Source organism: Calliphora vicina, chromosome 5, assembly GCF_958450345.1.
Source record: "Calliphora vicina chromosome 5, idCalVici1.1, whole genome shotgun sequence".
Lineage (NCBI taxonomy): Eukaryota > Metazoa > Arthropoda > Insecta > Diptera > Calliphoridae > Calliphora > Calliphora vicina.
Window position 1 is genome coordinate 29969710 of NC_088784.1, and position 15234 is coordinate 29984943.

At 28.9% G+C, this 15234-nt stretch overlaps 1 protein-coding gene across 1 annotated transcript in view; it reads right to left on the reverse strand.

Annotated features, from left to right (window-relative positions):
* Window positions 1-14831, reverse strand: part of betaTub60D (beta-Tubulin at 60D) — a 49084-nt gene extending 34253 nt beyond the window's left edge. Inside the window, exon 1 of the mRNA XM_065511917.1 lies at window positions 14671-14831. Within this exon, the coding sequence (XP_065367989.1) occupies window positions 14671-14727 (57 nt within the window). The 5' untranslated portion in view covers window positions 14728-14831. The remainder of the gene's footprint in view (window positions 1-14670) is intronic.
* Window positions 14832-15234: the final 403 nt, after the last annotated feature.

A 15234-nucleotide genomic window follows, 5' to 3' on the forward strand; every position in this document is an offset into this window, starting at 1 on the left:
CTTGAATTTTTTTTATTTTAAATCCATAAAGTAGTAAATTAGTATGCAAATAATTAAAGCACATGTATTCTTATAACAATTATTTAATCATTTTTCAGTTTAATAAGGGTTCTTCCAAATGACTCATTTTCTTTAAAGGTTTCACCTTTTTGAAAAGAACTGTATTAAAAAAAGTTCTTTAATAAACACAGGAAATATTTTTAAGTGCAAAAACGGAAGGAAGTTTAAAAACAAACAAAATATTTTAAAGGTTTCACTTTTAAAATTATGTAAAATATAAAAGAAGGACTAAATAAGAATTAAACAATATTGAGTGGGTGACACTGTATCCCTTCGACAAACCACAATGTGCACTTTGCTGTAAGGAAATGGGTAAATGAAGGAAGTCATATTTAGGCTTCACAGAGAAAACTATTTCGTTGTGACAACATAATTTTCAATTCAATTTTATGTCAATGTCAATTTTATTATACCAAAGATTTCCTGTAAAAAATTGTGTTATGCACAAGATTTTCTAACAAAAAATTGTGTTACACACAATATATTCTATAGAGAGTAGTGTCATACACAAGATTTTCTATATAAAATACAGTTATACACAATATATTACATAGAAAATTGTGTTATACATAAGATATTCTATAGAGAATAGTGTTATACACAAGACTTTTTATAGAAAATTTTGTTATACACAAGATATTCTATAGAGAATACTGTTATATACAAGATATTCTATAGAGAATAGTGTTATACACAAGATTTTCTATGGAAAATTGTGTTACCCATAAGCTATTCTATAGAGAACAGTGTTATACACAAGAATTTCTATAGAAAATACTGTTATACACAAGATTTTCTATAGAAAATACTGTTATACACAAGATTTTCTATAGTAAATACTGTTATACACAAGATTTTCTATAGAAAATACTGTTATACACAAGATTTTCTATAGAAAATACTGTTATACACAAGATTTTCTATAGAAAATAATGTTATACACAAGATTTTCTATATAAAATACTGTTATACACAAGATTTTCTATAGAAAATACTGTTATACACGAGATTTACTGTTATACACAAGATTTTCTATAGAAAATTGTGTTATACACAAGATTTTCTATAGAAAATTGTGTTATACACAAGATTTTCTATAGAAAATTGTGTTATACGCAAGATTTTCTATAGAAAATACTGTTATACACAAGATTTTCTATAGAAAGTACTGTTATACACAAGATTTTCTAAAGCAAATACTGTTATACACAAGATTTTCTATAGAGAATAGTGTTATACACAAGATTTTCTAAAGAAAATACTGTTATACACAAGATTTTCTATAGAGAATAGTGTTATACACAAGATTTTCTATAGAAAATACTGTTATACACAAGATTTTCTATATAAAATACTGTTATACACGAGATTTACTGTTATACACAAGATTTTCTATAGAAAATACTGTTATACACAAGATTTTCTATAGAAAATACTGTTATACACAAGATTTTCTATAGAAAATACTGTTATACACAAGATTTTCTATAGAAAATACTGTTATACAGAAGATTTTCTATAGAAAATACTGTTATACAGAAGATTTTCTATAGAAAATACTGTTATACACAAGATTTTCTATAGAAAATACTGTTATACACAAGATTTTCTATAGAAAATACTGTTATACACAAGATTTTCTATAGAAAATTCTGTTATACAGAAGATTTTTTATAGAAAATACTGTTATACAGAAGATTTTCTATAGAAAATACTGTTATACAGAAGATTTTCTATAGAAAATACTGTTATACACAAGATTTTCTATAGAAAATACTGTTATACACAAGATTTTCAATAGAAAATACTGTTATACACAAGATTTTCTATAGAAAATACTGCTATACGCAAGATTGTCCATAGAAAATCATCCCGTATGGGTGGGTATATTTGAATCCATTAAAAAATAAATTTAAATCGAACTAAAAATAAGTTACTTGTAGACTTAAACTAAAGTTAATTTCCATACATATTAATTAAATTATGTAAAAAATCAATAATTCAAAAACGAAAATTTTTATGAGGCTTGAAAGCAAAAAGTGTTCAAAAAACTGTTTTACACATAATTTTTTATAGAAGAAGCTATTATGCACAAAATTTTCTTAAGAAATTCGATGTACCCAAAATGGTCGACAGAAGAAACTGACATTTTTTAAAGAAAATATTGTTTTACACAAAAAGTCCTGTAGAAAATATTCTAGCTTTCCCGTAGATGTTAAAATAATAGCTAAATGGCTGAACAAGTAACCAGTTGGGTAGCTAGTGAGTTAAGTTATATATTGTAAGCAGTAATAGCATAACTAGTTACTAGAAAGTATTTTTGTTATCTACAAAGGGTTTAGTTCCAGGAGTCGGACTTATGAATGTTAAAATTCTCTAGACGATAAAGCAAAGTCATTGGTGAATTCCCTAGTGTAGAGACAGCTAACAGAACTACTAGAAATTATTTATATTTCTTTTTAACAATTGCATTAATTATATAATTAACTTTAACAAACATATTGTAAGAGATAAACAAGTAATGGGATTAATTAAGTGATAATTAAAACTTATATAAAATCCTACTCATTTTAAACAATTGATAATGGTTTGCTCCAATTGTTTTTTTTTTGTCATTTATTAAACCCAGTGTAAATGAACCGTAATGAATAAGTGATTGAGCATGAGTCGCCTGGCATGGCATTTAATGTAAAAAAACCTACAAAAGACCAAAATTAATTTTAATTATTTTATTGTTTTTTTTTCTTCTTGGTTTTCTTAAAGTTCATTTACTTCATTTTTGTAAATTAGTAGACGGTTACAATTAATAAATTCATTCGTGCATGATGATTAATTTCGTTTATTTATAGTATATGTATGTATCTTTTTAATAAACATTTTCTTTTTATTTTAATTTTTGCTATGGCACTTTCTTCAGACATATCAAATAACTTTCAAATTATCTTTGTTTTTTGAAATTTCAGCTAACAGAGTTATTTTTATGAGTGTACAAACATGAGTATGTCAGTTATACTATCATGTTTAATTGTTTAAGGGGGGATAAAGTCAAAGAAAAATTGTATTTTTTTATTTTTAAATTGTAAAAGTTGAAAAGAAAAGTTAGATGAAAAGAAATAACAGAAAAAGATACATGGACAGACATTGGTAATCTAATTAAGTCGTTTAGTTAATGGCCATGTGTAAGCCTCTGTGTAAATGTATAATTTTGTTAATGTCTCGGTAATTTTTGCGCTAAAATTTTGCATTTTGTTTTTTCTTTTACTTTGTTTTTTAGATTTAAAACAATGATAATTAAATAATTTTTTTGTTTTCTTATGAGTTTTATTTTCCAAAGGTGGGAACCTTTAAAAATTAAAAAGAAAAACAAACAATTTTTATGACATTTAATTTATAATGCAGCATCGGTACAGTTGAACATTTTACAGCCAAATAAAACTCATTAAACATGGCAAAACTTGGTATCATATTTTATAACACCATCATTAAGCACAGTGTTTCTATTAGAAAAAAAATTTGAAAATTTTGTAAACAACCGTTAATTTGAAATTAAACACACGCCCTTGTTATAATTAAAAATTGTACACTTGTAAGTAAATAAATACTAAAACCGCAAATAATATATTTGCAACTATGAAAAAAATGTCAACAATTGTATCTACAAATATACAAATATAAAAATGTTAAAATTAATCCAATGATTAAGTTTTTATTTATTGTTTTTCTAGAGTATATTTTTTTCTTTCTTATCAGCTTATATTTTTATTACTATATTTTGTTATTGTTTTGTTCATAATTAGTTTGACGACGATTCATATGATTCTTAGAATATCGCAATTACAAATTGTAGCTCTCATTTGAAGATTATTCGGAAGTGGTTCTAATATATTTAGACTCGAAAATGTCATCGAAAATTATGAATCATTTAAAAAAAAAACTGGAAATTTAATATCAACAATTATTCAGTGTAAATTAATATTTAAATAGCTTTAAATAAATAAAGTACTATTAAAAATATAACTTTTGTAAGAAGTATAGTTCTGATCTTTTTTCTTTGGGAGATCAATAGAAAGGCTGTATATAAAGTGTTTTCCAATAAAGGCGGTGGAAGAGTCTGGAAAGTTACACGATTGGACAGCATGTCCTAATGATAATACTTTGTTATCAAAATGAGTGTCCGTCAGTGCAAACGTCATCATCGATCTTCATCTCTACGATATGTTAAGTTTTCCCTAATTAATTTGGCACTTAAAAAAAACATAAGCTAGACATGTTATATATCAATGGATAGGCGATTTTGTCTACTTTTCAAATATATATAACTTTTGGCAATTAAAAAATTCATGGAAAACTTTTTCGAAAAATATAACAAAAAATGCTTGTTATTGAATTTTTTTTTTCAAACTGAAATTAAAATTTTATTTATGAAATTTTACAGTTTTATAGATTTTTCTAATGAAAATGGAAAAATAAAAAAAAATTTTGAAATTTGTAATCAGAAATTCCGCAATTCCCAAAACAAATTTTGAAAAATCCTAAAAAAAAAATTTTTTTGGATATCATTTTTATTTATGAATATTTTTTAATGAAATTTTACAGTTATATAGATTTTTCAATTAAAAAAAGAAAAATAAAAACAAATTTTGAAATTTGAAATCAGGAATCCCGCAATTCCAAAAAAAATTTGAAAACTCCCAACAATGGAATTTTTTTTAGTTTTTTTTGCAATAATATCCATAACAGGGACGGGGTTATCGGAACCCTTTAATTAAGAACAAATTGGTTACTCTATTGCGATATCGACAATAAGATTTGAAAATTTTTGCAATAAAATTGAATTTTACACAAAAAATAGCCGTTTTTTTGGATGGACCTGGTCCACTCGCTATCAAAAATTTTCAATTTTTTTCATTCAAAATATTTAATGTAAAGTTAGCTTTTCAAAAAGTATACATTTCTTATACATCTTCTTAGATTTTTTTAGATTACTTAAAGAGAAAGAAAGTACCCTTTTGGGAAAAAAAACTAGCGATAAATCGCCTTTTTCAATTTGTTTAAATTCAAATGCAAATAACTTTGGACGCAGTCCTTATTTTTAAATAATTCTTTATTTATTTGACACATACATTTGTTGTTAGTACTATAAAAGAAAAATGGAGAAAATCGGGAAATATTTGGACCCTCTGTTATCAAAAAACGTGTGTAGGGTGTATAAGAATAAAAAAAAAATTTAATTTTAAAATGCGAATATCTCCAAAGCTATAAGAGATAAATGACAGCTGACAGGTTGTTTGTAGAGTTTGACGAGGAGATTCTACATATGTTATCTTTTTGAAATCGAAACACAAACGAAGAAATAGAATCGTTTTAAAAATTTAATATACCCGAGGTGTCCTACTTTGGAGACTCCTGGCTGCGCCCCTGATGGGTCCATGAGGTCCACATTCAAAACTTAAACTCGAAAACACTTCCTCTTTGCGTACGTGAATTTTCATTCAAACCGGACTAACCGTTTAGAAGTCACAGATTGATTTCCCTACCGTGAAAATTCAGTGAAATTTATGTTCACATGAAATATCCATTTCCCACGATGGAAAAATTGCTATCGTGATATTTCCATGAACTTTTTATTCACAATAGTTGATTTTGTTCGTAACAGCTTTAATAATTGTTATAAATTTCCATCTAAAAACTTCACAATATGGGGAATTTTTTCATGTGATCAAAGTTGATAAACGAAAAATGGGAAAAGGGAACAAATTTCATTTGAAATATTAATTCGCGATAGGGGTGATTGTGCATTAACGATTCACTTCTTCCGCGGAGGTGAAGTAACTTTACCAACATGATCTTGAGATTTAACCTTTCTTGACTGTTTCCTGAGGATTTTCTTCGGCCGATGCCCTCAAAGCCTAAATATAATAAGTCATCGTTTAAGAGCTATTACCTTTCGAATCCGTGCCACCGTGTGAAGGCTGTGCGGAAATTTGAACTATATCATATTGTTTATTTCCATTTTAATATCGACCCACCCTTTTTTGAAAACCCTTTAGTTTGCCGGCAGATCAAATTTAAATTAAAAGATCAAATTTAAATGCTTCCTAGGTTTCGATTAAAAACTATTGCTAGAGAATTTGCCCCAGGGGACTTCAACTGAATGACAAATTTAACCATTTCCTATTTGCTTTAGAAGGCACCACAGAAACATCACGGTCAGCATTCCTAATAAAACCGGATGGTGCAATAATTTTATGGAAACATTGCAACTGCTCACTTTCCGGAATGCTGGGATGATGATAATGAAAACTTTGTTTTAGAACATCTACATAAGTGGATTTTTAAAACGATCAACATCAGCCTTCATGACTTATTAGAATATTAAGGGGAAGTCTATAATCTGGCTACATTCCAAGATATTGGAGGGAGGTTACAAAGGTATTTATCCCCAAAGGGGGAAAATAAACCGCAATACCGCAAAGAACTATATGCCAATCAATCTGTCATCGTTTTTATTGAAAACTCATCATCAGTCCGGGTTACTTCAGCACTTAACTTAATGGAATGTCAGTGGAAACAGCCTTGCATGACATTAGGGAATGTTTTGTCTATAAGGTCTCAGCATGAATGAGTTATATCTCCACTTTTGTTGAACATTGTTGTGAATAAAATCTTCTTTAGACCCAGTTGGATGGGTACCAAAATAGTCACATATACTGCTGGAATTGTGCTTAGTACTAAAGGAGAATCTCATAGAATCAGATATTGGCGTACTACTATCATGGGCCAATGAAAAGATTCAGTTTGTCAACCAGACTGAATGATATCAAAATTTTGAACACCAAATTTGGTGTTCAAATTATCGAGGGAAGGTAATACCTCTGAAATCTAAGCTCTCATGGAAAAATGCCATGGGATCTCAAACCTTATAATTTACGCTGGATATACATAGCAGTCAGATGATGAAGTCTGACCAATACATACCTCTCCATTCAGCTCCTGCATGAATTGATTTTACGGGATGTTCTCGAAAACGAAAAAGCTACTTTAAGAGAAAGAGGATTCATGTGCAGTAATACTTATCTGCTAATGACAGAAATATGAAAGTCAGAGAGTAATTAATTAGCAGGGACGCTATTCTAGTAGAATTCTTTAAACATTCCAAATTAGATCAAATTTGTTTAATCAAAAACACAGAAATTAACTAAATTTAATTACCTCCAAAATATTTTTCATAGAAAGCACAGTAGCAACAATGCCAACAAATCATAAAGACTATATGGACAGCTGAATAGATTCTTATCAAAAATTAAGCAAACTGATAAAGCACCATTCAAAAGTATTCTCAAGTGACGCATTAATCAGCTATTAAAGATAGTCAAAAGAACTACTGGTATAAACAATTTAAAACCAAAAAAGATTTAAAATTTAACAAAAAACTAAAAAAAAAATGACTTGCAACAAAGTATGCTACCTCCTACTTTGTTGCAAGTCAAAATAAATAATTATCAATTTAAATTGCTTAATTTTCCTGAGACACGTACACAAATCATATAAATTGTAATAAAAAATTAACTTAATTGACATTAAACCTTCATAAATTTATAGAGAACAAACAAACAAAAAAAAAATTAACAAATTCATAAGAAAAAATCTAAGGCAAACAAAATGTTTTTTATTTTTATTATTTGGTTGTTATTTTGTTTGTATTTTCGGTTTACCCTGACATTGATTTTCCTCTGACATCAGCTGAAATCTCTAAGGAAACTCGTTCAGTGTGTAATTCACAATAAATAAAAAAAGTGCAAAATCAAACACAAAAAAATTAACGAAACTCAAGCTATGAGTGCAATATTAAAACTGGATTTTTATTTGGCAAATACCCTACAGAAGGTGGTGGTGGGGGGTTTAAATGTCAGAATACGAATCTGAATATCTCAAATTTAGTCAAATTCCTTACTTTCACTAGATACTAGGGAAAAATATCTATGTAGATTGGTGATCATATCGATCCTTCCTACTTACTGAATTATTTTGTTTATTTCATAAAGAACACAGAAAAATTATGAAATAATTGAAACCAGTTCATAATGAGATGAATATTTGAATTGAAACTCTTTAGGAAATAGTTTTTTCTGTGTAGTATTCGATTTGCAGATTCACATCTTCCTGTGAAACTTAGTTTCTTAAGGATTTTTTATATATATATATTATATATATAAAATACAAAAAATGTTTCTACCTATGTCCGTTATAGACTATGAGACCATCCAACCGATTTGCCCCAAACTGGTATCAATGGATAGGAAATTTTCTGAATATGGTTTTGGACACCTAAAATACTACATTAGGTCCATTCGGTGATTTCGTAAAGAAGATTTTCGAATTTTCTCAAACAGAAATTTTTTATCTATTATGTATATATAAATGGATGTATATCCCGAATGAACTCAAAAACGGCTGGTCCGATTTTAATGAAATTTTCAGGGAATCCTTAAAATAGCCTAGCGGGTAACACTCTAAAGTCAAATATTTGGTCTGTGGGCGGAGGGTTGTGGCAAAATAAAATTTTTACATTATACCGCTAATGCCATCTATATATATAAAAAACCGCTGGACCGATTTTGATGAAATTTTCAGGGAATCTTCAGAATAGCCCAGCAAGTAACACTGTATAATCAGATTTTTAATATTCGGTCTGTGGGCAGAGGGGCGTGTAAAAATCCAATTTTTACATTATACCGCTAATGCCATATATTTCATAAAAATGGATTTGTGTATGTATGTTCCGTATCGACTCAAAAATGGCTGGACCAATTTTGATAAGATTTTCACAGAATCTTCAGAAAGGCCTTTTGGGTAACAGTGTATAGTCGGATTTTTGATTTTCGGTCTGTGATAAACAATTTCGTTTAATCTTGCATATTAGGTGGGTGAATAAGAAATTTCCATATGAAATCTACTTTTAATCAAAAAATTATGATGTTAACAAGCTCGATGACCAAATACAATTGAAAGTGTCTGACGAATCAATAAAATACAAATCGATTGACACAGTAATGAACGAAGAACAAGTCGTAAATTGTCCTACTTAATTTTTGAATTCATTGTAACCAGCCGAAATGCCACCACATGTATTAACATTGAAGGTTGGATTACCGACTTTTTCCGACACTGTATATTAAAATCGAGATCGAGATGCAATATAAAACAGATGTTTTCTAAAGGCCAGCAACGCGGACCGGGTTCAGCTAGTATTTAATAATTCAAATACTACTATTTTATTGCCATACAATTTCGTTACTTGTCATCATTGTATATAACTCAATACATTTCATAATTTATAGTTATTCGATACCTTTAACGGTTTGTTTGAAAACCACTATGATTTAAACTTGAAAACCACAAATTTTACTTGTCACTAACTTCTACTGAAATCATAGAACGTAGAGAAAAACATAATACTGCACAAATAATGCTCATCCGTTTCTCTTAATGAAACAAACGAATAAAAAGGTTTATTTTTTACAATTGTATTTTAAATAATTTTCTCCCACAGATATCTACATTAAATTCATCCCAACAAGTGGGAAAATGGAGTTTATTATATACTGTTAAACTATTAGGTAATGAGAACTTATTACTTTTTTAAATGATCGTTACATAGGACCTGATCATCGCTTTCGAACGAGAAATTTTATTAATCCGATTTCTAACAAACGATGACTGAAACAAAAAGTTAAGCGAAATGCATAAACGTTTTCATACAAAATTCGGTTTCTCGATTTTAAACTCTGCGAACTTAAAAATTAGTCACTTGCTGTATTGTTTTTGAGAAACGTAAACTGAATCGAACGAATGATTTTGATATAGAAGAACCAAATTGAATCGACTTCGAGTGGCCAAATTTCATTAGCATTTTTTGTTCGAGATCGAGGAACATGCCATATTAGAATTGTCATACATTTTGTTATGTACGAGTTCTATTAGTCTTCACCATTAAGCCAATACAATATTGAGATATTAATACAAATTCACTGTTCCTCGGTATCGAACAAAAACGTAATGCAAATGAAATTTGGCCACTCAAACTCGATTGAAATTTGGTTCTGCTATATCCAAACAACATTGATTTAATATTAAGTTTCTTTCCTCATTTTCTCAATATCTGGTTATCGTTTTTCGTAACGATAATCCTTCAATTTTTGTTTGAGAACTGTCAGTTTATCGTCACGATAAAAAATAACCAGAAATAGGGGGTTTGTCTGTTAAAAAAACGATCCAAAGATCTTTGTAGAAAAGATTTTTATTATACTCAGACTTCTAATAAAAACAAATAAAAAATCGAGTTACGACATTTCTTTATTAAACAAATCTTCATATAGAAGAAGGCGAAAAAAAGAAGGAATTCGAAAGTGAATCGTTTCGTGCAGTATTCGTAAAGACAAACCCCACCTTTTAATGGTTCTTATCACTTTCGGCACTAGTTCTACGAAAAATTTATCGGAAGCGTTACAGAACCAGTTTTTTATTATCTTCAGCCTAGTTTTTACAATTTTACAAATAATTTGCGTTTGAAATTGTCACATTCGGAACTAGTTCCAAGAAATACTTACATAACAAATATATATTGTATTTTAACTATTTAAGTAACGAGTAAAACTGTGTTTGCAATTTTTAATAGACCTCAATTCAGTTCCAAAAATGTTATTAAAGGATCTACTATATAACTTAGAACAACCCCGTAGGCTGCCTAGAACCATATGCCTCTATGTCAACACTCTTTCTCTGTTGACAATTGCACTATTTAGAATGTCACCAACTGTCCTTTAAGCATCAGTAGAGATACGTTAGAGACAACAGTTCTACTGTATTTCTGGTGACATTATCAATGAAAGCGTCAATAATAATGTTAAATGTCAATAGAATAGCTGGGGTAAAAATGGTAAGTAGTACTACTGACAACGTCACTAGTAAATCACTACAAATTTACTATTGGCATTCCCTGCAGAGGAGTTCTAAAGTTTGCATGTTTTTTAAAACAAATAAAAAATCGTTATTAAAAAAATATTTTCTCTTTCGCCAATTTTTTGCTAAATCTAAATTATGGTGCCAAATTAAAAGGTTTAAAACCAGATCAATACATTTTTAAAAAGCAACTTTAATTGAAGACACCATTTATTTGTTTTGGAAATGCATTTTACAAATATTCAAACTTGTATTACATTTTCGAAAAAACTGCGGGAATTTAAGAAAAGAAAAAAATCACATTATTTTTTGAAATTTTTCAAAAAACAATCAAGTCGTATTAGATCTGTATAACAAAAACAACATCAGATTTTTTATCATACACAGAGAAAACAGATTCGTGATAGCAACCGAATTTGTTGCCAATCGTATCATTCGGTTGCACACATAGAATTTTTCGGTTCTAACAATAAAAAGTCAGTTGATAAAGAAGAATTTCGGTTGAAGCAACCAACTATTTGTTACCCTTTCCAAAATTTTGTAGCCACAACTGTAAAATTCGGTCACTAAGGTAGAATCATTCGATTAAAACAAATTCGGTTGCTAACACGAATCTGTTTTCTCTGTGTACGGATGAATTTTAATTTTATTTTCTCTTCGTATAGCCCAACAATAAATTTGAATTAATTTATTAATAAAAAAATAAATTTTGTTTTCCCAAATATGACTTTTGAATATAAACTGTTATACTAGTTTTTACATTTTGATAAATTAGATAGGTTCATCACCCGAAAAGAGTCCAGAAATAATGCAAAATTTCTTCCCAGCATAGAAAACAATATAATACTTATGATATAAATCATGGAGAACATTTTAGTTCCACTATAATTCAAATAACTTTCTAACTGCATTACTAAGTAATGATGAGCTGTTAGTCTTAGCATTACCCAATAAGGGACTTGCTTGAGTTCTATGACATTTCGTTAATCTGAAAAAGAATTTACTAGATTTTCATGTCAGAAAGTATTTTCCAAGACAGAAAATGCTGAATAATATGCGGAATCTTAAACTTTGCCTTCAGAATTATAATAAGAAAATACGATAGAAATAGAAAACTGTTTTGGATGAGGGAAATCTTTTATACTTTAAACAATTAACGGATGCTGACTTTTTTAACCACAGATCAAAAATAGAAACGTCTGCTTGAAGTAGTTTTCATAGAATCCAATATAATTTTTATAACGATTTGTAAAAATAGAAAATAAATGGATTTATGGTTTAAAAAAAACCATCAGAAGAATTCTGAGAACTGGTTGTAAATAAAAAATATATATTTGATTTAAGGGTACTGCTACACGTTCAATATATATTGTGATATTTGGATCGCGATCCATTGTAATGGATCACGCAAAATTAGGCTATTCTGCGATTTGGATCGCGATCCATCAATACTGCATGCTACACGTTCAATAAATATCGCGATACTGGATCGCGGTCAATATATATTGAACGTGTAGCAGTGCCCTAAAAATAACAACGATTTGTAAAACTCGTGATTAATTTTTCCTGGAACTTTATAATATGAAAAGTTGAAGAAATATTACATTAAAACTATGAATTCAATTCATAATTTCTGCGGACGTAACCTAATGACACTTTAAATCCATGGTAGGCGTTCATATTGTTCAGGTTACGATGATTTTCGTCAAACAACCCGAAAGTGAACAAAAGAGCGTAAAAATACACATAATTCATTCAGTTTCTTGATGTTGTTGTGGATATTTTATTTTTTACCCAAAAGAGCGCTCAAATTAAATGCCTCTTGCAATGGTTTCCAGAAGTGTATGGCTTTCGGTTGTATTGGATGCCTGTAAATTAAGGAATGGATTGGATTTTCGCTTCGTCTAAAAAATATCCGATATAGCCTGACACATGACTCCCACACTCCGATTTATGTTATTCTTTGCATTGTTAAAATATTTGGTTGATTTATTGACTTTGGAGCATTGTCTGGTCTCTCGGAGCGTTGTCTCGACATCCATAAGTCCATGTCATAACATCAGTGTAACCTATGACAGAATTTTAAGAGTCACAACAACCATTGGCATTATGAAATTAGAAGCTATGACACGTCACCGATTAGACAATGAAATTAATAAAAAACTGAGACATTTTGACAATTCATTGCAATTTCCACAACCTTTTGTTAATTTATTTGCCGACTAATGCCCGTAATTTAAACAAATATATATCTATCAGAACCTAATTACTTATGGAGTTTAACTTTTTGGTAATTTTTACCCGTAGATATAGATTTTAAATTAATGTCAAGTTACCTTTTAGGGGCATTTATGTGATGGGTATTTTACATCGTAGATATCTATTTGTTGAAAGTTCTCACTTATGCTAAAAAATACTTTTCTAGACCTGTATTTTCAAGATATGGCTCCCAGATATTATTATATGTTCGAAACTTGAACACATATTTTGTACTAAAGAGGAAGTGGTATCAGGAACGTATAAATTTCTTTAAATCCATATTTTTCCAGTGTCTACATAGTTAAAGCATTAAAATGATTTCAAATATTAAAATGTATTTAAATCAAAATTTAAAAAAAACTTAATGCCACCGATTTTTAAAGAATTAAGTAGATCAGAATTTGCAAATTACTGAACTCAAAAGAGCTAACGAAATGTGGCATTACACGAGTACAAGAGATAGGCATATTAATATGTACTATGATCGGCTTAAAAATCTGTATAAAAAAATCTTTAAAAATCCATTAGAAATGCACAGTAAATTACAAAATATAAAAATAAGTAAAAAAGTTTATAAATATTGACGAAGTTTTGAATGGAGGTCGGTTTTACAACTATGTAAGCATAAGTCAGTGCCTCATACGAATGCCGACAAACGAAAACCAAAATGAACTTCAGTTGTAGCAACTAAAATTAAATGAAAATTTAGTTTCCTGAAACCAAAGCAACCCACAGCACTTGATCTTGCCAGACAATTCGAGATCATTAATTCCCATTTTGATCTTCTAATTTAAATGTAAAGCAGAAACTGCTTAATTACAACATTGGAATTCAAATTGATTACGTTGAATATCCATCCAAGCAATTGTAAATTTTTGTGATGCGTGATTATTTACCAAATTAATTAATTGCTTAATTACTCCAATAATCTCCAGAGACTGTTAATATTAATGCTGCAAACAGTGCTAGAATTTCTATAAAAGTAGGGTATCATAAGGCTGAACTTGTCAAGCCATAATTTCAACATTATTTTTTTTTTCAATTTCCAATGATCTTTTTTTTTTTGCACGAGATACAATCTCCAAACATTTAGACATTTAGTAACGCACATCTTAAACATATAAATCCTCAACAAAAAAAAACACACACAACTCAAATGTTTTCTTGAATTAAATTAATTCATGAAACAGAAAATCGACATTAAAATTCAATTCAAACGTTTTTATGTGGAAAAAAACATAAAATACTTATACTAAGCAAATAAAACTGCTGATTTTAGCGAAATAAGGAAACCCAACCTCTGCGACTGCGTTGTTGTGTTAAAATCAAATCATGATATACGAAATAAAATTTGAGATTCCAAATAAAAAAAATAAACACAAAACTTACCTTAGCACCAATTTGGTTGCCACATTGACCGGCTTGTAAGTGAACAATTTCCCTCATGTTGCAAGTTTTTTTTTAAGAATTTAAACTTTGAGCGTTAAAAAATTAAACTTTTATTGAAGCAAAGCTTTAAAGCACTTTTTGTTCTTAATTTGTATTTAAATTCGTAGGTGTTTCTTTTGAACAAGAAAAATCCTTTTTTTGTGAATTTTTTTCAATTTCTTTAAATTAATTTTTCTGGTTTTAGATTTATTTTCTTTTTTAGAATTTTTTTGTAACTTTAAGTCTTATTTTTATTAGGTTTTTCTACTTTTTCAGAGTTCCAGATTTAAGGGAAGAGAGAGCAGCTCACTTGGTATCCAATCGACTTACAAAACTCAACTGATCGTTCTGTTTTGTGTTCAGCCCACAAGAAGCATTTTTACCGGCCTCATAAAACTTTTTTTTTCTTCTTTCGCTCGTTGTAGTTTTTTGTATTTGTGTTTGTTGTTGTTGTGTTTTATGTATTTGTATTTGTTGCTACAAACACTGCTGTGTGTCGTTAGTACATTTGTACTACTGTATCTG